This window comes from Talpa occidentalis, unplaced genomic scaffold (genome assembly GCF_014898055.3).
Source record: "Talpa occidentalis isolate TD23 unplaced genomic scaffold, MPIMG_talOcc4v2.1, whole genome shotgun sequence".
Taxonomy (NCBI): Eukaryota; Metazoa; Chordata; class Mammalia; order Eulipotyphla; family Talpidae; genus Talpa; species Talpa occidentalis.
Window position 1 is genome coordinate 100950336 of NW_026555331.1, and position 23480 is coordinate 100973815.

At 40.7% G+C, this 23480-nt stretch overlaps 1 protein-coding gene across 1 annotated transcript; it reads left to right on the plus strand.

Moving 5' to 3' along the window:
* The first annotated feature begins 4244 nt into the window (after positions 1 to 4244).
* On the plus strand, positions 4245 to 22093 carry GPNMB (glycoprotein nmb). The gene is made up of 11 exons (XM_037509114.2): positions 4245 to 4408; positions 7000 to 7152; positions 7846 to 7989; positions 9891 to 10064; positions 12250 to 12408; positions 12717 to 13028; positions 14838 to 14936; positions 15765 to 15867; positions 17488 to 17702; positions 20378 to 20471; positions 20895 to 22093. Exons 1-11 carry the CDS (start codon positions 4339 to 4341, stop codon positions 21031 to 21033), a joined length of 1662 nt encoding a protein of 553 aa, XP_037365011.1. The 5' UTR covers positions 4245 to 4338; the 3' UTR covers positions 21034 to 22093.
* The last annotated feature ends 1387 nt before the right edge of the window (positions 22094 to 23480 follow it).

A 23480-nucleotide genomic window follows, 5' to 3' on the forward strand; every position in this document is an offset into this window, starting at 1 on the left:
TTTTAGGATGTTTGCTACTTCTTTTTTTTTTTTTAAGATTAATTTATTCATTTATACAAGCACTGGGCACAGTCAGAAGCGCGGGAGGGTGAGAGAATTCACCAGAGCCAGAGTGGGGAGCAGAACAGGCAAACTGATGAACTACACTGCTGAGGGGAGCAGTGGGTGGCAGGAGAGGTCTGTCGCACCATGTGGGACCCTCACAAGAGGCCGGGGATGGAACTGGTGCTGCAGAGGCTACCGGCAGCTTCGCAGCCCAGCGCTCAACTGCTACGCCACCAGGGGAGGTCCTAAACCCCAGTTCTTGTATGAATAAATAAATCTTTAAAAAAAACAAGAAACAGGGCCTCCTCTGGTGGCACAGCGGTTGAGTGATGGGCTCCGAAGCTGCCTGCAGTCTCTGTAGTGCCGGTTCAATCCCCGACCCCCGGAGAGGATCCCACATGGTGCACAGACCTCTCCTGCCGCCCACTGCTCCCCTCAGCAGTGTACTTTGTCAGTCTGCCTGTTCTGTTCCCCGCTCTGGCTCTGGTGAGTTCTTTCACCCTCCCGCGCTTCTGACTGTACCCAGTGCTTGTATAAATAAATAAATATTTTAAAAAAACCAAAATACAAGAAACACAAACTTCATTGCATCTGTGTTCATACAATAAACTTTCATGTCTCACAATCCACACTAATAACTTAGAGAAAGTATTTTTATTGTTTTTCATTTATTTATTTATGCATACAAGAGCTGGGGTACAGGCCAGAGATGTGGGGGGGTGAGAGAATTAACCAGAGATAGTGGGGAACAGAACAGGTAAACTAACTGAAGTACACTGCTGAGGGGAGCAGCAGGCGAGTCAGGAGAGGTCTGCTGCACCATGTGGGTTGCTCCCTGGCCTGCCGGGGATTGAACTCATGCTGCAGAGGCTGCAGATTACTTCATAGTGCAGTGCTTAACTCCTTGCGCCACCAGGGAGGCCCCTAGAGAGAAAATATTTTTAAAACAAAGCTAAAACTCACCTACTGCTCCTTCTAATTTTAAATGGGACCAGTAACTCCATAGGAGGAATCATGTCAAAAAATGTTTGCAGTCAGCACTTCAAGAAGAAAACTCCTTTGCCTGAATCCAGCACCCAATTCCTTCAGGTGTAAATCAGGTTAACACTGGCTGCTGCCACATCTCTGAGACACCAAAGGACACACAGACCATGGGGGTTTGTTTTCTTATCTTTCATTGAAAAACAAGGGAAAATACTTTATGGAAAGAGTCATTTAAAATTTCAATCAGGGGGGTGGGGGGCGGGAGGGGAAGGATTGGGGTCAGAATGGGGCGTTTGCAATTGTATGGGGGAATATAAAAATAAAATTTATTATTTAAAAAAATAAATAAATAAAATAAATAAATAAATAAATAAAATTTCAATCAGCCTGGAAACAAGGGAATTTAATTACCTATTCATGCGGAGAATGCCCAGACAGGAGAGGGCAGAGAACTAGACACAAAACAGAAGGCTCTGAGTCATTTGTTAATACTTAAATCTGAAAACCGTGACTCTGATTATAACATCGTTAAAAGGCCCACATTAGGACAAGGCAGTCACATGGGCTTTCTCTCTCTTTGAACTGATTCCTTTATCTTTAGTTTATTCTTGCCTTGACACTCTGCCAAATATCAAAGGCTATGTTTCAACAAGTCTGTAACTTTGGGGAGGCACTTCCCATTACTGCTCTCATCCCACACTCTTCTTCATAAATAGAATATTTTGCTAAGTCACCTGCTGTATAATTGAGGTGGGCAGAACAATGCCCCCTCCCGCCACAGCCACATCTTAATCCCCTGAAGCTGGGAAGAGGCTACCTGGTAAAGAAGTATTAAGGTTGCTAACCAACTGACTTGAAGACAAGGAGATTAGTCTGGATTATCCAGGTGAGCTCAAGGTAATCACAAGGGTCCTAATAAGAAAGAGGAAGGAAAGAGAATCTGTGCAGAGTGAGTTGATGTGAGGAAGACTTGCGGGGCCTGACTTTGAAGATGGAACCAGGAAATGAGGGAAGCCTCTAAAAACTGGGAAAAGCAAGATTACAGATTCTTCACTAGAGCCTCCCTGCGGACATTTTTATTTTAGCTCAGTGCGACTTCTCTGAATTCTGACTTCCGGCATTTAAGACAGGAAATTTGTGTTGTCTTAAGGCTCCAAATTTCTGCATTTGCTACAGTGGCAATAGGGGACCTACGCAGTAGCCGTTTATAAGAAATGGGGATCAAACTTGTGCTGCAGTAGTTGCGGATAACTTCATGGTGCTGACTCTTGATTTTAATTATCTTGCTTCAAAACACCAGTTTGAACTGACCTGTTCTTAAAATCAAAGATGCTATCTGCCTTCCTCCCTCCACAGCCTGCCCTGCCACATGGCCCTGTTTGGGGGGCTGCTACAGTCAAAACATCTCAGGTGCTGCTGCTTCTCAGGTTGGGAGTGTGGCCTCGGGAGGTGTCAACCAGGACACTTAGACACTTGTTAGGACATTCTCAAAAGCTGACTATTGCATTTTTTGACATCATTTTAGAACAGAAGAATCATGTCAATAACACCAAGCAATTGTGATGTTTCTCTTTTTTCAATGAACTACTTCAAACTGTTTCGCAATATGATTTTATTTTTTTAAAAAAAAACCTTGAATATATTCCTCATCCAAAATAACCTTATATATGAGTTCTACAAAGTAAACTAATTTGTATTTTGTCAACTGTTGATTATCAAGAAACAGATTGTCCAATTTGTAATAACTGGGAATTAAGAAATTCTGCTTTCTAGCTCCCTGTCCCTGGCAATCCAGCTGCCTGGTGGCCTGGTTACACCATCTCCCCTCAGTGGGGCAAGGAAGGAGAGAAGTCATAAAAAGATGATTTGATCACTGTCTCCCTATTAAGAAAGATTTTGTTACAGGAGAATTTGAAACTTACAATTTATTTAGAGAAAGAGGTAGCTAATTTGGCCAAAGATATAAGCCAGAACTCATTGTCAGGGACAAAGGACAGTAATACTTAAAAAATATATAAATGGTAAGTTTCCCCTATACAAAGGGTTTTTTTAATTTATTTATAATTTTACACTAACGTTAACATTACATAAAAGTAATAAATATTTCTATTTGTGTATTCATCTGTATTTGATAACAGTTTTGTTTCAGTTGTGAATAATATGTTCCCTTTGCTGCTTTTCCCTTCACAATTGCTTCAAAGGCCAAAAGGAGCTCTAAATAGCTGTGTGTGCCTTAGAGTAGGGAGGTGGCCATTCACATCATAAATTTCAGTTTCACCATAAATTTCAGTTTCACAGACTATTTCTTTCTATTCCTCATTAGCACAACTGAAACTCAGTCAATGCTTCAAATTTTACCCCCAAACAGAACTTATAAATGAACTGAAAATAGTCATGTGGATGTGCCTCAGACCAAAATCACAAGCACAATGTGTTGCCACATTTTATGCCCTTCTGTAACCACAACTGTTTTGATTGTATGCAATTTATGTCCTACCCATGCGTGTCTTTACACTAAACGCCTCCTTTCTGTAACATGAAGTAAATATGCCACGCATTTTATGTAATTGGTCCTGAGTGATACAAAACATAAATATTTTGACAGTAGTTACCAAAAATGATGTAAATTATTCCAAAACTTATATGGGCTTGCTAGATATCTTAACTGTACTTTTGAGTAAATCTCTCAGCTACCACAGACCTCTGCAGCTGTTTCAAGCACATTTTGGCACAATATATAGGTTAGTGTCCATATATGTAACACACAATTTCCAGTGATTTACAGCTCTCTCCCCCATCTTTGTCTCTTCTTGGGAGAAGAGAATGTACTTGCATAGCTACTAGCATTGGAAGGAGATGCTCATCTAATTTATAGCAAAAGAAACAAAATTGTGACATCTCAACATGAACTGGGTGAGTGAATCAGTAAAGGAACCACAGCAAGTGGATAATCAATGAAGTTGGAGATTGAAATTTTATTTGGTGAAAGATACAAAAGTAGGGTCCAGAGGAAAGGAAGCCCCCTTTACCTAGAAATGTGGAATCACATCAATGAAATGGTGTACGTGTGAAAAATGAATAAATAGCTGCTAGGAGTGAGTGAGTCAGAAGCACATGAGTTGTGAGAGGTTGAACTCAAGAGACCAGATCAGGCAGTGCTGCTTAATACTATCACATGATCTGCCTGAGGCCCTGCATTTAATTAAAAGGAGGAGGTGGGCACAGCAGAGGCCAGAAGAGCAGCTGTTCTTAGTGGATGGAGCCAGAGGAGTTAAGTTAAATCCATGCCCGGGTCTGGGAGAATCCAGCATGGACTGTCTCTACTGTTTCCTGGGATTTCTGCTTCTGGCTGCAAGATGGCCACTGGATGCCGCCAAACGTGAGTGACACACTGTTTTCTGTGTTTAACCCATTCTCTGGCTACTGGTTGAAATGATGGTTGTCTGAAGCAACATTGTCTGAGTCAGAAGTTGGGCTTCAAGAATCTCTTCGGGAAGCTTCCATACTCACTCCTTTCTCGTGGAAACTGTTGGGAATGTAGAAACCACAGCACACCTCCAGCTCCATTCTTTGCCTCAGGTATATGGAGAGTGAAATCGTGGGAACCCCTGTCTTAGGAAGTTTTTCCTTCCCAATTGCCGCCTACTTTCTTGCCAGATAGTAGAAGGGAGGAGTGAAGGGATATATCACCCAGAAGGTCCACCCTCCTACTCCAACAGGGGTGTAACACTCACTGGGTAAAAAGTCCAAGGGGCTGATTCCGCCAGACAACTCCAGTGGGGGAGGTAAGAGCTGCGGAGGGACCAGCTCAGAAAGGACCAGCACTACATCCCCCAGCCCACTGTGTGCTGGCTGCCCTGACTGCTGACAGGACTCAGGTAAACCCCACAGCCACCTCGGTAGAGCAAGTGGTCCACTTACTTGAGGGAATGAAGAGCCCAGGTCTTGCTTTTTACCTGCTCTGCACAGTTGTAAGAGAGGATTCTGGACACACAGCCTGAGGCACCCTCCTCCATTCCGTGACCTTTGGAGAGGAAAGTGCTTTAATTAAGTTGTGCTTGCAGAGCTGGTCCCTGGCTGGCCGTGCTGGGTGGAGAAAGAAAGAGGGGGGAGCTGTGAGTAACCCTGGAACATCTGTGTCTGAGGGTTTTCTAACATAGAAAAACCCAGGCAGTGCAGTGGTGTGAGAAGGAGAAGCAGGAAGCCCAGAGTCCCTAGGGCTGCAGGCAAGAAGTAAGAAGGGGAGGGGAGGGACTAGAGGCTCTGCCCATTCTTCTCTGATGGCTGAGTCCTTTCCCCTGCTGCCCTAGAGATAGCACACCCCAAGTCTCTTGTGGCTGAGGTTGTAGGGAGGGGGACAAGGCGGGGTGAGAGGTGCTTGGGGTGAGAGATGTACATGGTAACATTTGTCTTACCTCAATGCATCTCCCATAGAGTCTGCAGTCTGGGAAGATGGAGAACTGGCTTCAATGTGCATCTAATTATCCCCTTCTTTCCAGCAGCCCCTCTTCTCTCAGTAAACAGATTAGCTTGAGATTGAATCTCTGCTGTGGGCTTGAGAAGAGTCCCCACCCTTGAGGAGGCAAAGTAGCAAAATCTGAGCACTCCTAGCTTTCTGTTGCCCTGCATTAAATACTCTGGCAAGAAAAAAATAAGAATGGTTGGGATTTAGTGGTCTATCAGACACCCAGGGATTCTTGCCTCTTTCCATTCACAGCCCTTGTAAAAAGGAGGAAAGAGAAGGTGTTGACAAAGTATGTAACAAGTAGTCCGGACAACTCTCTGCTGGTTGGCAGAGCAAGCAGCATAGAGGAAAAGCCTTGGCAGGGCTACATATGATTCTACTTACCTTCACATCTTCCTCACCACTATACACACACACACACACACACACACACACACACACACACACTCTTTTTTATCTTAAAGTCTGCTTACTACTGAGTTTGTTGTATTCTTTTTTAAAAAAATTTAGCTACTCAGTTTGAGGTCATTGTAGATTCACATGCAGTTGAAATAATACAAAGAGACATAGGAGTCTCAAGAAAAAAAGACAACTTGAAATAAATGTCATTAAAGAAAAACCACTCTCGGGCCTGCCCGGTGGCACAGTGGTTGAGCGCTGGGTTGCGAAGCTGCCCGCGGCCTCTGCGGCGCCGGTTCTATCCCCGGCTGCTCCCCGGCCACTGGAGGAGGGTCCCACATGGCGCGCAGACCTCTCCTGCCGCCCGCTGCTCCCCTCAGCAGTGTACTTCGGTCCTTCTGCCTGCTCTGCTCCCCGCTCTGGCTCTGGTGAATTCTCTCGCCCTCCCGTGCTTCTGACTGTACCCAGTGCATGTATAAACAAAAAAAACAAACAAACAAACAAATAAATAAAACATGCCTCTATAAAAAAAAAAATAAAAAAAAAAAAAAAAAAAAACCACTCTCCCCAACAAATGTAGATTATGCAAGTACAGGTGGAGCAATCCTCAAGACAGGTGAGATGCTGGGTCATAAAAAACTAGAGTGCTCCACAGGGAGCTCCAGTACTGTATGCATCTCCTGGACCCCTGGAGGCATTCCTGAGCCTGGAATTCCTTTGGCCAAGTGGAACAGTTCAGAATGGGAGCAGATGCAAAAACTGACCAGAAGATCATTGGCATCGGTGTTTTCCTATTGATTTTTGGATGAATTCCAAATATCAGAGGATGTGCATTGCAAAACCAAATGGTGGCCAAGAAATAGCTACTTTCAAATATTTTCCTTGATTCATTTAAAGTACATAAAATGATAGGGTCTGAATGCTTGGATTCAAGATATTTCCAGTAGACATTTTTTAAATACCCTTCAATTGCTTGACATATTTGAAAGAACTTATGCTTTCCAACCTTATGAAATAAAAAGTTGCTTTAAACAGTAAGATAAATATGAAGTGAAGCGTGGAAGAGACCAAATAATTTGGAGTTTTTTCCTTCAATATTGATACAGGCTTTCAGGATGTGCTGGGCAATGAAAGACCTTCTAGTTATATGATGGAGCAAAGCCAATTAAATGGCTGGTCCTCAGATGAAAATGATTGGAATGAAAAACTCTATCCAGTGTGGAAGAGGGGAGACTCAAGGTGGAAACATTCCTGGAAAGGTAAATCAAAAGATTTAACACAAACAAATGTAACTTTCCATTTTAGCAAGTCACCAAGACTATAGTCTTTGAGGTCACATGGCTCATGAAGCTTCTATGAGTGACAGTATTCTTGTTTCCAAATGGGAGGGTGCCTTGCTTTGGCCAACTTTCCTTTGTCCTAACACTACCACTTTCTAAGCCACAAAACAATGTTTAATTTCATTAGAAATATACAAAGGTTAGTTCTTGAAATATTTTGAAGAGCAAGAGGTTTATCCTCAAACCTATTTAACTAACAAGGGTGTGATCATCTTCAGAACAATAAGTGACCACCTCAAAAGTGTGGTCTATTGGAAAGTGATTATCTTCCCCATTTGCATGGAAGAATATGGCCTTCAATCATGGTTTTGAGACTAAAAAATACAAATCTTTAATGCATGTCTCTTCAGTACAATGGTGCAGACTTTTTAATTTGAAGTAAAATTTCTTTGAGTGGTTAGAGAATTCTTTACTGGTTTGATTTCTTTTTTTTTCTTCACCTTTTTAATTTGTTGTGTTCTAGAAACTAAGTTAGAAAGCCAGAAAATAAATTAATGTATCATGAAAGACACAGGGTCCCCTGGTCCTTATTAGTAGGTTTAACTCTATCTTGTTTAACAGTGAGAGGTGAATGAGGATGCTTCATCACCTTCTCCACTTTTTGTGCCCTAGGAGGCCATGTGCAGGCATCTCTGACCAGTGACTCACCTGCACTGGTAGGCTCAACTATATCATTTGTGGTGAACCTGGTATTTCCCAGATGCCAAAAGGAAGATGCCGATGGCAACATAGTCTATGAGGAGAACTGCAGAAATGGTAAGGAATGTTATTCAAGCCACAGGAACATGCTAGTTCTTTTAACTACTGGAGACCCATCTCATAAACCGTCACGCTCACAGGTACTTCTATAAATGGAAAATGTTGCTATGGTTCCTTGCTGAGTCCCTTCTTCAAGATGGATGACTGGGAGAGTGAGCCACAGCTCTGTTCACTTGTGTCAGCAGCCACCAAACCCACTGGGACTCACAAGTGGCTGTTAAGCCCTCTTCAAAGCCTGCACCATCACACCAGCTTTTTCTTTGTGTCCTATTGATTGGACAGAGAACACCTTGTTGGGTCTCAGTTTTTAGTTTTATCATTGCAATCTTTTTGACTGCTCAAAGAATAACCAATTTGACAGATGTTGCTGGTCACAATGTCTGCTCACAAATATTTAAGTAAATGTGTGTAACTCAAATGCTAAAAATGTGTGTATTGTGCTCTTAGTTAAGCAGATAAGCTCTTTGTGTGTGTTAGGGAGAATACAACCATTTCAAGTGAAATTATCTTGTTAGAACTGTCCACTCTAAAAACCAAAAACTGAGCTCATTACTTAGATTCTTTGATCAGTCACAGGGCAATTATATATTTTATGATTTGATTTTATTATTTATTAAGCTGTCAATGTGTTTATTCCTTATTCATTTCTCATCTTTTTATGAGAAAAATATTTGACTCAGGGGAAGGCTTTGATATTTTAAGTGTTTTATCTTTTGTGGGATTATTTTCTTTTTCCTTTTTTAAAAAGTAGCTGATTATTATGAATATTTTGAATGACAATCTATGAAACTTTAAGCCTTTGAGCATTTTTATATGAAAACATCTTTGTGACTTAAGAAAAATTTTTATGAAATATCTACCCCACTAAAAGGAACAAGTGCTCTTTGAAGAAATGACTGTTCCAGGGCTAGGGCAAGGAAAGTACCAGGTGAGCCTGGGACATCCTGTTGTGCTAGCAAACAAGAAAGTACTCAAAAGCTAATACTCATATGTCACCTGGCACAGAAGCCAGCTTGAAGGGACTCCTACTGATACATTTGGGGTAATTTGAGAATCAAAAGTAATAATGACTCTAAGAGATTGATTTAAAGGCTTTTCCAATATGTCAGTAACAAAAAAATCAGGAGGGTGAAGGGACTGTTCTAGATGAAAAGATACTGATCATGACATATTTAAAGTAAAATTTTTCATACAGAAAGGTAGAAAGCAGTGTACATTGAACACCCAAATACCCTCTATGTAGATTCAACAATTTGAACAGTTTGCTGTATTCCTTCCTCCCTTTCTCCTTCCCTCCCTGCCTCCCCTCCTACATTCCTCTTTTCATTGCTCCCTCTCCTTCTCCCTCTTCTCCCTCTTCCTTTTCTGAAATACTTGAAGAGAGAAAATAGCCCGATGTGGTATATGACCCTGCTTTGACCGTGGCAGGGGTGATAATGATGCTGAGTTTACATCAATAATTTCCCTCCAATTCTAGGGGGACATGGTAGTCAAGTCTTTAGGATTAGAGACTCATGATATCAAATGAGTCAGGGGAAGAACTACAAGTAGAATAAATACAGAGTAGATCAAAATAAAAAAATTAGAGCATCCCTTAGTTTGTCTTAATATGTTTGTGATTTGATGCAATGTGAAGATATATTAAGTGATATCTCTAGAATTAAACTTCCTGGATAATTGCTTTATAGAAAACTTTTATTGAATCATAGACATGGATATAAAAATATACAGGTCATAAATGTACCGTTGGATGAATCCTGAATATGAAGTTTTTGTTTGTACCACTATATTTAAACTGGTTAAGAAAAACTATAATAAGAAAAGGTATTTTATTCAGTGATGACCACTGGGCATTTTTAGTCCTGAAAACAAGCCTGGCTTATTTCTTTCCTGGTTAGATACCGGCCCGTCTCCCGAGCAGTATGTTTACAACTGGACAGCATGGGCAGAGGACAGCGACTGGGGAAATGGCAGCAGCCATGGCCATCACAACGTGTTTCCTGATGGGAAACCTTTCCCTCGCCCCCCTGGATGGAAGAAATGGAATTTTGTCTACGTCTTTCACACACTTGGTTGGACTTTTATAACTCCCCTTAGCTTCTTTAGCTTCTCTTAAATGTTTAGCTACTTCCTTTTATCCTATAGTCAGGAATTAGAACTCTTGAGCCTTAACAATCCTTCCTCCGTTAACTTTCCTGAGGTGGGGTAAAGAGCGAGGGATGAAAATAAAATCATGGTTAGCTTGGCCAAATGTCCAGGACACCAAAGAATTTAAAAGGGGAAAGAAAAGGAATTCAGCTTTCTCACTTAAAACAAAACTACTCAGCTTTTTTTTTCTGTCTAAAACAGTAACTTGACAAAATGTTGACATTTATTTACTTGAATGGCACATGGATGAAAATTTGTTGGTTTATTTAATTTTTTTGTTTTTAGAATTTTTAACAATTAAGAACACTTCTGTCCTTTGTAGGAAAATGCAGAAAAGTACAAATGAAAAATAAGTCATCCCTAATTAGCACCAGAGATATCATTATCACTGCGGTGTTTACTAGTATTTTTGATGGAGATCATAATGGATACGCACTTTTGCTCAGTTTTATGAGCCTTGATTATCATTAAAATTATACATTCTTTTAATAACTGTGCCATATTCTAGTGTACAGAAATAAAACACTCTAATCACTGTTATTCTTTGACATAGCCTACCCTCTTTTTTACTTTTTAACTACAAATGGCATACACTTTGCTGTATTACTGCTGTAGTAACTATTTTTAGGAAGAACACATCTAGATTATTATTAGCAAAGATGCTAAGTTCTTAGTTTAAACTGTTACCAAGTACACATGGCTCTGAGCCTTTGAAAATTGCTAACAATCATGCAGCATCCAAATTTCTAAATGTCTTTTGTTGAAAATTAGAGAAAGCTTTTCTTGCGTCAATTAACTTAGTTACAAATCAAAGCAAATATAATATAATCCAGGTGAACAAAGTAGAAAGTATGTCAAATATTATGTTCATCTATCTAAATCAGTTGCTTTAAAGCTGACTTTTTAAAAAGAAATTACTATCATAATGCTATCAGTCAACGAACAAACACCTTGATTTAATAGACCTATCACTCCATAACAGAATTCTGACACTTAGGCTCACTAACACTCCAGATTCATTTTAGGCTAGTTAATATCCATTAACTTAACTAATAAGATGTCTTTATTTAAAACCAGCCCTCATCCCAGAAATTACTCTGTTTTTTTAACAAGACTATTCTGAGTTCCCATCTTTTACTGCAGTCTTAGAGTTAACTGACATTTTCCCTCAACCAAACACTACCTCTGTAGTCTCTCAGTGCCCAAACTAACATTTTCCTCCTTTATAATTAATCCTCTGGGTGACAACTACCCACAGAACTGCCTCTGCATTTCAAGATAAGGGGAGAGGGATTCCACATTACATACCCCTTACAGGACCAGAATATTTTTCCAACATACTTGAAGATATGATAAACATGGTCTTTAAACATCCCCATCTCACAAGCATCATCTTACAATACCTGTTCTTCCAGTGATAGACCTACATTGAGTGTCTTGCAAGGACTGAAAAAATCTTTGCGCCCTGAAGGAGAGAAATTACTTTCACTAGCTATGCAGTGAGTTAGATACAGAAAAAATTAGAAAAAGGAAAAAAAAAACGACTGAAGAGTGTCCTAGAAATGTGTTTATAGAGTCACTTCACTCCTTTTTATATACTATTTATTTTTCATTATGTGTTACATTATTATGAACAAATATTATTAAAGGTGTGGAGGATACTATTCCCCCCTCAAAAAAATAGTTTAATAATACAGCTAAAACTGTGTTATTGTTAAAAAAAACTACAGTAGATTTTTGGGTAAATTTCTTAGCTCTCTTAGATACTCGACATACTTTCATTAAGTATATTTTCTGTAGGAAACACATGTATTTCAACTGTTAGCCACTTGTAGTATTTCTAAAATGATACCTAACTGTACTATCCTGCAACAGCTCTTTCCATTTTAACTAAGTATATATAATTACATTTACCTGTGAGTGTGCTTTATCAGCATTGATATAAAATGAGCACCATCTTCCTTTCTCAAGGAACCAGGACTATATTCCCATTCCTGTTTTCTCCCTTCCAGAACCATCTCTAAGTGGCACTCACTAGTCTCTAAGAAACAACTTCCTTGAAGCATCATGTAACATAGCCAATAACTAAAATTTTCCATCCTCTCAAAGGTCAGTATTTCCAGAAATTGGGACGGTGTTCAGCGAGAGTTTCTATAAACACAGCCAACGTGACACTTGGCCCTCAAGTCATGGATGTCACTGTTTACAGAAGACACGGCAGGACATATGTTCCCATTGCAAAAGTGAAAGATGTGTATGTGGTGACAGGTGAGTGGCGTAAACTCTGAGTTAGCTAAGGATGAGACACAGAGTCCTGGTGATGTTAGTGATTATGAGAAAAAAGTAGAACCAACGTTCTGTGCTAGATTTTGACTCATCTGGCTCTTTCCCAAGGTCATCTATTTAATTATATTGTGTATAACCTATGACTTCCAGAATAACTAGGGGAAACCCTAGAAAAACTGAATATAGAAAGAAAAATAATGCTGAATTATCCCTAATTTTATTTTTTAAACCAAAAAACACCATTGACATCATCTACTTAAAATCACTCTTTTCTGAATGTACCTTTTTAGATCAGATTCCCATATTTGTGACGATGTCCCAGAAGAACAACCGAAATTCATCTGATGAAACCTTCCTCAGGAACCTCCCTATTATTTTCAATGTCCTGGTTCATGACCCCAGCCATTTCCTCAATAAGTCTGCCATTGACTACAGGTGGAACTTTGGGGACAACACTGGTCTATTTGTTTCCAGCAGTGATACTTGGAATCACACATACGTGCTCAATGGAACCTTCAACCTTAACCTCACTGTGCAGGCCACAGTGCCTGGACCTTGTCTTTCACCTTCCCCCAGGCCTCCACTAGTCACCACTTCTCCAGGTAAGTGCTTTCCCCGGCATCTCTGAGGAGGATTCCCTTTTTTTTTTTTTTTAATATTGTTTTATTGGGGTTTTTTTAGCTTTAAAAAAAATTTTTTTAAAGATTTATTTATTTATACAAGCACTGGGTGCAGTCAGAAACGCGGGAGGGTGAGAGAATTCACCAGAACCAGAGCGGGGAACAGAACAGGCAGACTGACGAAGTACACTGTTGAGGGGAGCAGCGGGCAGCAGGAGAGGTCTGTGCGCCATGTGGGACCCTCCTCTGGTGGCCAGGGAGTAGCCGGGGATCGAACTGATGCAGCAGAGGCCGCGGGCAGCCTCGCAACCCGGCGCTCAACCACTGCGCCACTGGGGAGACCTTGAGGAGGATTCTTAACAGCTGAATGAACGATAACAATGATAATAATAAACCTGTAGGTTATATTATTAGATCTCTCATGAAAATGGTTGTTAAAAGAAATTATTCTATTTCATAGCTTTTGGTTTCTTTATGTGACTATTTTAAGCTTTTAGAATAGGGAAGAAAGGAATGTGTTTGAAGTCACTTTGCAAATAGAATTTGGTGACTCCCATAAAGCTCTTCAGCTGTCCTAATTCACACTGGCCTGCATTATGGCACAGATGCTTTCCTCCTTCTAGCATGTCACTTCTCTGCTTGTCTCCCGCACCCTTTTTTGGTAGCTATGAGAACATACATTGACTCATTATAAATATTCACTCTCCTTACTCCCCCTCTCACATTTGTCCCCACTCCAGTCTCCTCCCTACCTGTCCACATACACCCAACCTCCCATAAAAACACAGCCACACTTGAAAGTTTCCCAATGGCTCAAGAAAGAATGTATCTTGAGAGTATTTCTAAGCTATCAAGTTGGAAAGAGTCTAGATATTAAAATTGTTCTGGATAAGGCATATTTAACTAAACCCCACCCTCGACTAGTAATGCATGAAAACAACTTGAGAAGTTCTTGAGAGTCTATTTTGGGAAGTAAATTCCATCGGATTCCCCACCCCATAAGGTACTATCACAGCCCTTTGCACCGGCATCCAGGCAGTAGTATTAGCCCGACATCCTCTGAATGGACACAAGAGGGCGCCATCACCAAGCCTAGAGGAAACACCACCTATTTCTTGGACTTGCTGCAGTTCTTTTCACCAAAAACTGTTCAATCTAAATAATAAAATGTTATAGGTGGTATTAATAAAGTAAGGTCTTTCTAAATCAAGATGCATATAAGACACTGATTTTGATGAACACTTTTTTGAAGTGTGTAAAATTACAAAATAAATGCATGTTCCTTAGTAAAAAATCAAACAATATAGAAGTCTAGAATAAAAGTGAAAGTCCCTGTAATACACTCCCCAAAGATTTAAATCCTAGCAACATTTGGGAGTTGTTTTTTTTTTTACATATTTTTTAAAAAGACTTATTTTATTTAGTTCTGCACACAAAAACCGGGATGTAGACCAGAGGTGCAGGGAGGTGAGAGGATTCAACAGACAGAGTGGGGAACAGAACAGGCAGATCTACTGAAACACACTCCTAAGGGGAGCAGCGGGCAAGACAGGAGAAGTCTGCTGTGCCATGTGGGTTAGCTCCCTGGCCGGGGATCAAACTCTTGCTGCAGTGGCTGCTGATAACTTTATATGGCTGATACTTAACCACTTGCACCACCAGGGAGGCCCTGCAGCATTTAATTATACAGAATTCTTGATGTTTTTCTAGAGAGCAGGCAGACAATTTTTGATTTTTCATTATGTCATACATCTTTTACATTGTTAACAACTACTCTAACAAACTCTCCAGTGCCTACTAGTGACAACCCCTGGGAGTTGAGAGAGAGTTCTGATGAAAACTGCCAGATTATCAGAAATGGTTACTTTACAGCCAGCATCACAATTATAGGTAAGACCAGTGGGGAAAGGATGTTGGTGTCCACCATGAAACACCCCCTCACTTCACTGACTCTGGAGGGGTGGCCATGGGAAGCAGGGGCACCGTGACTGAGGTGATACCACATGTGCTTGAGCAAAGACTCTTCTAGTTTCTAGATTGCCACCTGCCTACCCCAACCTTCCTTAGCTTGGTGGAAATGAGCCCCCCACGAGGCCTGTTAGTTTGCCAGGATCCCCCACCCTGTGTATGCCAACCATCTGGATGCGTGTGCCTTCAGTGGAAGGCCAGTATAATGTTCCCACAGCTTCCACTTTTCTTCTAGCTGACTTCACAAAGTCACATCCATGTGAAAGGGGAATGAACATAGCCACCACACGTGGTTGTACGTGTGGGCACTGCCCATAAGTGCTCGACAGAGAAGACAGGTGGGGAGCAAAGTCCACGCTGTATATCCTGGTTCTGGGTGGGGATGGGGGCCTTAAGACCCACAGCACATCCTGGAACTGACCCACCTCTGCTCCAAAGACACAGGCCAAGCCCTGAGCCTGGGGGCTGCACTCTTAAACACCTAAAACACCTGCTGAGAGGGTGCTGCTATCTAACACTCACAGGCTCCAGAAATAAAGTTCTAAGTTGGACTGAGGAATAAATCAAATGAATTCCATTTGATATGAAAATGCCACAGGGACATGTCTCCAAAGCTATGGGTAGATTCCCAGATCTGACAAAAAAGGCTGCCTCTATTTTGTTTGGTCTCTGACTGGTTAAGGAGAGGGGTGGTTTGGTTTGGCTTCTGTTGTATTTTGATATGTTTTTCTATGGGGGTTGTTTTGTTAGAGGGAATTCTGGAGGTTAACATCATCCAGATGACAGATGTCCTGATGCCCATGCCACAGCCTGACGACTCCCTGGTGGATTTTGTCGTGACCTGCCAGGGGACGTGAGTACATTGTCTTGGTCAGAGGAACAGGTCAAGTGGGGACCCCAGCCTGAACAAAGGCCTTGACACCAGTCCCTTTTCTAAGCTGATTTAAATTCCTGATTCATCAGTAAGCCAGGACAAGAAAGGACTTACAAGGAGCCTGAGGAACATGTACTTGTTTCGCTGGACCCCCACCCTTAATCTTCCTGATTAATTTTCCCAGGGTGGCAGGAGGCCAGTGTGAAATTGTAGACATGGTCTCCCCTTAAAAGCAAAGCCCGATAATCCAGTCTCTCTCTGATTTACAAAGCTCCTTCTAATGCATTATATAATTTGGTTTCCTATAATTTGAATAGAACTATATATAATAGACTACATATAAATGAATACAAATACTATTCAATTAACTAGTTAAATATATTAATACATTGACTAACTTACATATAACATGTAAATTGAGTAAAATATATGTGTATGTAAATGTATAAAATAATCAAGAGAATGGAACAGTATAAAAATCCATCTTAATTGATAAGTGGACTCGCTAAGAAGCTCTCTGGCCTGGGGAGAGGAGTAGAATGAGGATGACAGGGAATAGAGGAAAACCTGACTGAAGGAGTAAAACTGCTTTAGGGGTCAGGGGCTAGGGGCCAGATGGGAGGAAAGTGTGTTCTCCCTTGTACCCCATACCCTCATCAACCCCAGCCTCAGAGCCTGATTTCCCCACCCAGGAAGTCTGCCCACGAGCATCATGGCTAAGACAGTGAGGCATGGCCAGGTTGCCTGTTGGTCACAAGGACAGTTGGCAGACATCTTTTGTTCAAGTCCCAGCTCCACTTCTACCTGCTTAGCTAAGGATGAGACATGGGGTCCTGGTGATGTTAGCGCTTATGAGAAAGAAGTAGAACCTATGTTCTGGGTAAGGTTATGGCTCATCTGGCTCCTTCCCAAGGTCATCTATTTAATTATATTGTGTATAATCTGTTTTTCAGAATAACTTGGGGAAGCTCTAGAAAAGTTGTATGAAGTGGAAAATGATGCTGAATGATCCCCAATTTTAATTTTTTAACCTACAAACACCATTGAAATCCTCCACTTAAAATCAGCAATCATAAGTTTGTTCTTTTCTGAATGGCCTGGGGTCCGTGATTTTCCTTCTCCAAGCTGCTTTGTCACCTGCTACACTGGGATAATGTTACTTTCCTCATAAGGTCATCAAAGGAATGACCGTGTCATAGATCTAAACTCAGTGCCTCTCACCCAGTAGACACTGCATGAACAGCTGCTGTGCGATTGCCGTTGTCATTTCTCTACAGCAACCTAGGCAGGGCCAGCTGCAGCTTGTCGTGCTCTTTGCCTAACATCAAGCTATCTGCTTCTTTGGGCATCCTAGGGGGTCAGTGTGGGAGGAATGACTTGGGCCTCATACAGCCTCTAACAGCCCCTGACTCACCTTCCTGAAGATACAGAGGAACAGTAGTTCATCACCCAGGCTTGGTTAAGAGTAAAGCCTACGTGACAATTCAGCTTGTAGTTTCAGCAGGAGAAAGGTGGGATTTGATTCTGTAGAAAGGTCATGATTCACCTTGTTAAACTGACTTTGAACTCCTCTCTCCCCCGCTGTCTCTGTACCCTCAGAATTCCCACAGAGGTCTGTACCATAATTTCCGACCCCACTTGCCAAATTCCGCAGAACACAGTCTGCGACCCTGTGAATGTGGACACAGGCTACCCCTGCTTGCTGACGGTGAGAAGAGCCTTCAGCAGGTCTGGAACATACTGTCTGAACCTCACTCTGGGTGATGATGCCAGCCTGGCCTTCACCAGCACCCTCGTCTCCATTCCTGGTAAAGGTGAGTTTGTTCCATGGTTTTACGAGTATTTCACATTGCAGATAAAGTGTGCATCCAATGCTAAAGCTATTCAGGCCTTTGTGATTAATGTTTAATTTGATTTCAGAGCAAAATTCATTGAATTATTGTCATATGGATTTGAGAACTGGCATTATAATTCAACAGAAACTCTACTTAGGGAAGAGATGAGAGAGACCCAGTTAAATAGTGGCCAAAGAACAGCCTTTTGGTGAAAATAAATCAGTTGTGATCATGGGCCCGTAATAGAATATGATCACTTCATGCTGGAATAGATTTTGAATTTCAAGGGGAAAGTGTAAGTTTCAATAATGAAAATAACAATGTCCTTCAATTAAACATGAACGTTAGGAGAGGCTGGTATCATGTTGTCACTAGAATCCACCTGAGCAAAAATATGAAGCTGAAGAGGAAGAAGAACCAAGCAGACTCCTGGCTCCCTTACATTCACCATGTGTCCCTCTGCCCCTTCCCAGATTCTACCAGCACCCCACAGAGACAATAACCAAACAAACCACACTTTGCTTGGACAAGCAAATGCTACCAGAGCAGACTAAGGAATTCCACTGGGGAATTTTCATTTACTGGTGGCTTTCAATTTTCCCCACCCTCAATATTAAGGGTTCTACCTGGTAACCTTACCTGAATTTCACTCATAACCAACTTGGTTGTAAGAACTGCTTTATCTTAAAAAGAAGTGCTACCTGGTGGAATGGAAGAGAGAGGTTAAGTTATATACACATTACACACCTTATTATGCCCCTTCCTTTAGGCATTGTCAGAGATAGTCTATTAACTAATTCACAAATAACCCCTCTGGACTTAAAGTTTATCTCACAAGGTTAAATGTACTTAAACATGTATTTACTCACTAACCATATAAAAGGCAAAAGCTAAGTTATCGTACATGTAATTATTTGTATGAGAGCTTTTGTTGGTAAGATCCAGATACAAACTTTAAAACAAAGATACAAAGCTGCCTGCTTTATACAGGGCGAGGTGCATTGAGGCCTGGGTTACAGGGGGCAGGCCCAGGTGGGGCAGGTGACACCTCTGTATTCAGTGTATGTGGATCTTCACACTGTCACCTCCAGGAACTGTTGTGGTTATTTCTTTTAGAATCCCCTTTAGGGTCATTACCTAGTCTATGAAATTTCCATCACTGGCAAACCTCTGTTCTCTTGTCTGGCTTAGAGGCTTAGATATTTGCTTTCCTTTCATTCTTCATGTACTGAGTGCAAACATTTGTTGTGACCTGAGTCATTTCCAAATCCAAATGAAGGAAACTCAAATGGAGAGTATTTAATCCAGTGGGGACTGTACCTTGATGACTTGGGTTTCAAAGTCAGAATTTCCAAAATAGATCATTGTCAAAGACAAACTCATTGACTTTCAGATGAAATTATTATATGCATTGATTCAGTGAACACTCATGAAGCACCTGCCATAATCATTGAGCATCAACTCCATATGCATCACAACTCTAGGCTTGAAACATACAGTCTCCAGTGTGGAGCATGGTTCTGCTTTTGTGAGCAGAACCAGACAATATAGAAATAAGATGATATTGTGAAAAAAATAAAACAAGGTCAGAGAGAGGTCAGAGTGACAAGCATAGGAGATAGGGGACAGAGGTTGACTCTCCAGATGGGGAAGTCAAAGACTGTCCTGTGCACAGCAGCTCCCACTTGGTGAAGGGTATCCTCTGAACTGAGACCTCAATTTCAAGAATAACAGCAACCCATTTAGATCCTTGTCTGCCACTGGTGGAGTTTGGGGTTTGTGCTGTACATAAGGGAAGCTTTTGGTGGGCTTGAAACATAATCTGATTGATGTTTTCAGAAGATCACTGATGACTGACTGATGAATAAAGCCAAGATTGTTGGAAGGAAAAAGACGAAGCAGGTAGACAATTCAGAGGTCCTTTCAGGAGAGAATGCTGGTGGCTGGACCTGCAATGGTGGCAGAGAAGATAGAGGAAAAATAAATAAACTCTGGTAATATGTTGGTGGTAGAGCAAGAGTAGTTGATTTGCTAAATTCTAAAAGAGGACATAATCCCAGTTCATGGTTCTCAGAATCTAGAGGAAAGAACTATATGTAAAGAAGTAATTACAAATGCAACGTGAAGAAGGCAGAGGAAGAGGGAAGTAGAATAGTGACAAAGGAAGGCATGATCCAAGCTCTCATGACCGTCTAGAAGGTATCCTGAAGGGAGGGACACTTGAGGTCAGCTGGAAGAAGCATATACCCAGCAGAGGACTTGGAGATTTGCAAGAGCATGGGGAGAATGAGCACCTCCCAGGATTTTTAACACAACTAAAAAGTAGTAGTAAAAGATGAGGCAAGAGGGAACCCTTGGCTACATGGGCACGGCTGGGCCAGCTGACATCCTGGCAGGTGTATCCAGGACGTGACAGCTCCCTCCTGAGCCTTTAACACAATGTTCCAGACATGCTAATTCATTCTCCTAATGGAAGATAAGCTGACCCAAAGACTATGTATTATTAATGGAGAAGATTACTGAAAGGTCAGAGGGAGCCAAATATCTTCTGAAGGCCTTGTTTCCTCATTTATTTAATTGCATTACATGTTCTTTAATTGCAATATGTTCTTTAGGTAGAGGATATCACTAACATGGTCTCGCTCTGTTTTAAGACACAGCCTCCCCTCTTAGAATGGCAAATGGTGTCCTGATCTCCATTGGTTGCTTGGCTATATTTATCACTGTGATTGCCTTCTTCATGTACAAGTAAGTTGCCAGTTTTAACACCTTAAGTCTCTAGAGTGTATTGTCAAAAATAAATAGCATATGTTTGCATGAGTCTTTTTTTTGCTTCCAAATATTTTGTTTGTGGGAGGAAAATCTTCCATTGAATACCAAAGTAGCCTGTTAATTTTGCTGTGGTTTTTTTTTAATCCTAAAAATGCTACCAGATGTCATAAGCTTTACAAAATTGTCAGCCTAATGTTTAACATATAATCTCAAGTTATAGTAAGCAGGCACATTTCTTGCATGAAGAAGAGAAAATAAATATATTTTCATATTGTCATACAAGCCATAGATTATGTTAAATGGAATTAACCATTTGGCATTTGGTATGTAAAGGATTGTACAAAGTAATGTATTCCAGCTGGAGAGCTTTTCTTAATCTATCTAACACATTGCTTTCAGAAAACACAAGGAATATAAACCAATAGAAAACAGTACTGGGATCGTGGTCAAAGGCAGAGGCCTGAATATTTTCCTCAGCCGTGCAAAGGCCGTGTTCTTCCCTGGAAACAAGGAAAAAGATCCACTGCTCAAGAACTAACCAGAAATTCTTTAAATATTCAGCCTTATTTCTGAACAATGGCTTACTATTTGATGCCACTCTTTACATGAGCTGTGCTAGATGGATTCCTTTTCACTTTTTTCACTGAAGATTACTCTAAATATATACTTTGGTTCAAGGAGGTCTACTTTTTTTATGGATTAAATGTCATTACAGTGAAATGAAGAGGAATGATACTGCATGAAACCTCAGACATGTTGTATTACTGAGAAAAGTAGTTAGCCCTACTTTCTTTCATTGTGATTTGAGTTTCACTTATGCTGATAGGTGATTTGTGGATAGATGTACCGTGTCAACTGAATAGTGGCAAAGGTCCTGTTTATTAGAGCCTGACCTAGGTTGGACACTTTCTAGCTTTCCATATGGCCAGATGCATGGAATGAATGTGTTCCTGTCCTTAAGATCACAGTCCAAACTAACCAAATTGTATTTCAATGAACATGTATGATCTGCCAGAAGAATGATAAAGGTCAAGTCTTAAATATGTGGTGTGTGGTTGTTAAACTAAAAAGAAAAAGCTTATCTTATAAACAAGTGGGAATATTTTCCTGACAATCTGCCATGACTAGCTATGTGAAGGAATGACATTCATTCATTCATTTATTCCATGGGCATTTCGTTAGTGCTTTCTGTATATTATGCATGTTGCTAGGTGCATGGGCCTGCACTTGGAGTACTCACACTCCTCTAGCTACATCTAAATTTCTATACATGCTGGCGCTTGCGTTTGAAATCATGTATTATTATTTTTCCAGAGAAGGAGGTCCCTGGTTTTCCTGTTTAAGTGATATATTTAGAAACTTGATCAGTAAAGTTTGTATCTCCATTTGTAACTAAAACCATCTACCATGTGAGACATGACATTTCTTTTTTCTCCTTCCTGAAAAATAAAGTCTGAAAACAGACAATATCTTGGAAGTGCAATGTTTTTCCCAAGTTGTTGCTGGCCTTTCATTTTTATTTATAGTGCTTGACAAATTAAAAAATGTTTAACACTGCCCCATAGAGCACTGACATTCTTGTATTTTATATTATAAAATATATGTACATAGTATGTGAAATTTCCATTAAAAATTAAATGTATATAATCATGTTAATCTAAAGTAAGAGATTTTTTATAAACAATTGTTCTGAACTCTTGAAACACATAGTATGACAATTGAAAATAAAGGTGAGGGTATAATTCTAGGTCACAGATCAATAAATTTTTCTGTGAAAGCCAGGAAGGAAATATTTTTGGCTTTGTGGGCTACACGGTCTCTGTCACATCTGCTCAACTCTGCTATTGTAGCATTAAAGAAAGCATAAACATAAATGGAAGAGCATGGCCGAGTTCCAGCAAAAGAGCATTTAGAAAAACAGACATTGGGTCAGAGAGGGTCCACGGACTAGAGTTTGCTGATCCTGATTCTTAAAGAGTCTAAACAGACATAACAGTCAAAGCAACTTGAGATTTTAGATCAAATCCTCACATAAAGAAAGAAAAAGCTATGAAAAATATTCTTAGAATCAGGGAAATTTGAACACACTTTGGACACCAGGTGATAATACAGAATTATTGTTAGTTTTCTTCAGGAGTGGGGAAAGCATTGTGCAGACTTTTAGTCTGGTTCCTTCACTTCATAGATATCCTACAGCTCAAACATGAGCAATTTGTTCTGAAGTTATCTCCGAAGAGTTCAAAATTTGCAGAACATGAATCTTTACATTTTTCTCCATTTGTGTGTAGGATGTAGGTCAATGGTTTTCAACAACAGTTTACTTTGTCCCATGGGGGACACTGGGAATATTGGGGTAATTTTTGGTTGTCACATCTAGGGTGAGGTGCTGCTAGTATCCAGTGGATAGAGGCATGGGTGCTGCTAAACATCCTACAATCTATATGATGGCACCCACAAGAATCATTTGGCCCACAATGTCAGCAATTCCAATAGCGTAACTAAAGCAGGCCTGGCCATGAATGTACAAATGGAAGACTTGGATTTGAATTTAGCCCTACTTAAATCTGAGTAACCCTGGACACATAATTTGGTCTTCCCTGAGCCTCAGTCTCTTCGTCTATAAAACAGATGTGTAATTCCTCCCTAGCTGACCTCACCAAGCTACTGCAAACCCACCTGGCAATGATTGGCCAGGATAGAGCTTTTTATGCGACATAGTGGAATATTCTACATATGAAGCCTGAGGACAGAAGCATTGTGCCAAGGCTTTATTATTTTTAGAGTGACTAGAGGCCAGTACCTAAAGTAGAAAAGTAATATCATCTTGCAGCAGAATCACCGGGAAGTTTGTTAAAACACAGACTCCTGAGTCCCACTGCCAAGAGTTTCTGAATCAGTGTTCCTGAGTGGGGCCCCATAATTTGAATTTCCCACCTGTTCTTTGTTTGTTTGTTTTGTTTAAAGATTTATTTATTTATGCGTACA

Bases quoted from the DNA above. Each gene is read 5' to 3' on its own strand.
- GPNMB (XM_037509114.2), top strand. From the start codon at position 4,339: ATGGACTGTCTCTACTGTTTCCTGGGATTTCTGCTTCTGGCTGCAAGA. The intron at 7,153-7,845 runs GTAAATCAAAAG...TTTGTGCCCTAG, and splicing joins GTGGAAACATTCCTGGAAAG to GAGGCCATGTGCAGGCATCT. The intron at 7,990-9,890 runs GTAAGGAATGTT...TTTCCTGGTTAG, and splicing joins TGAGGAGAACTGCAGAAATG to ATACCGGCCCGTCTCCCGAG.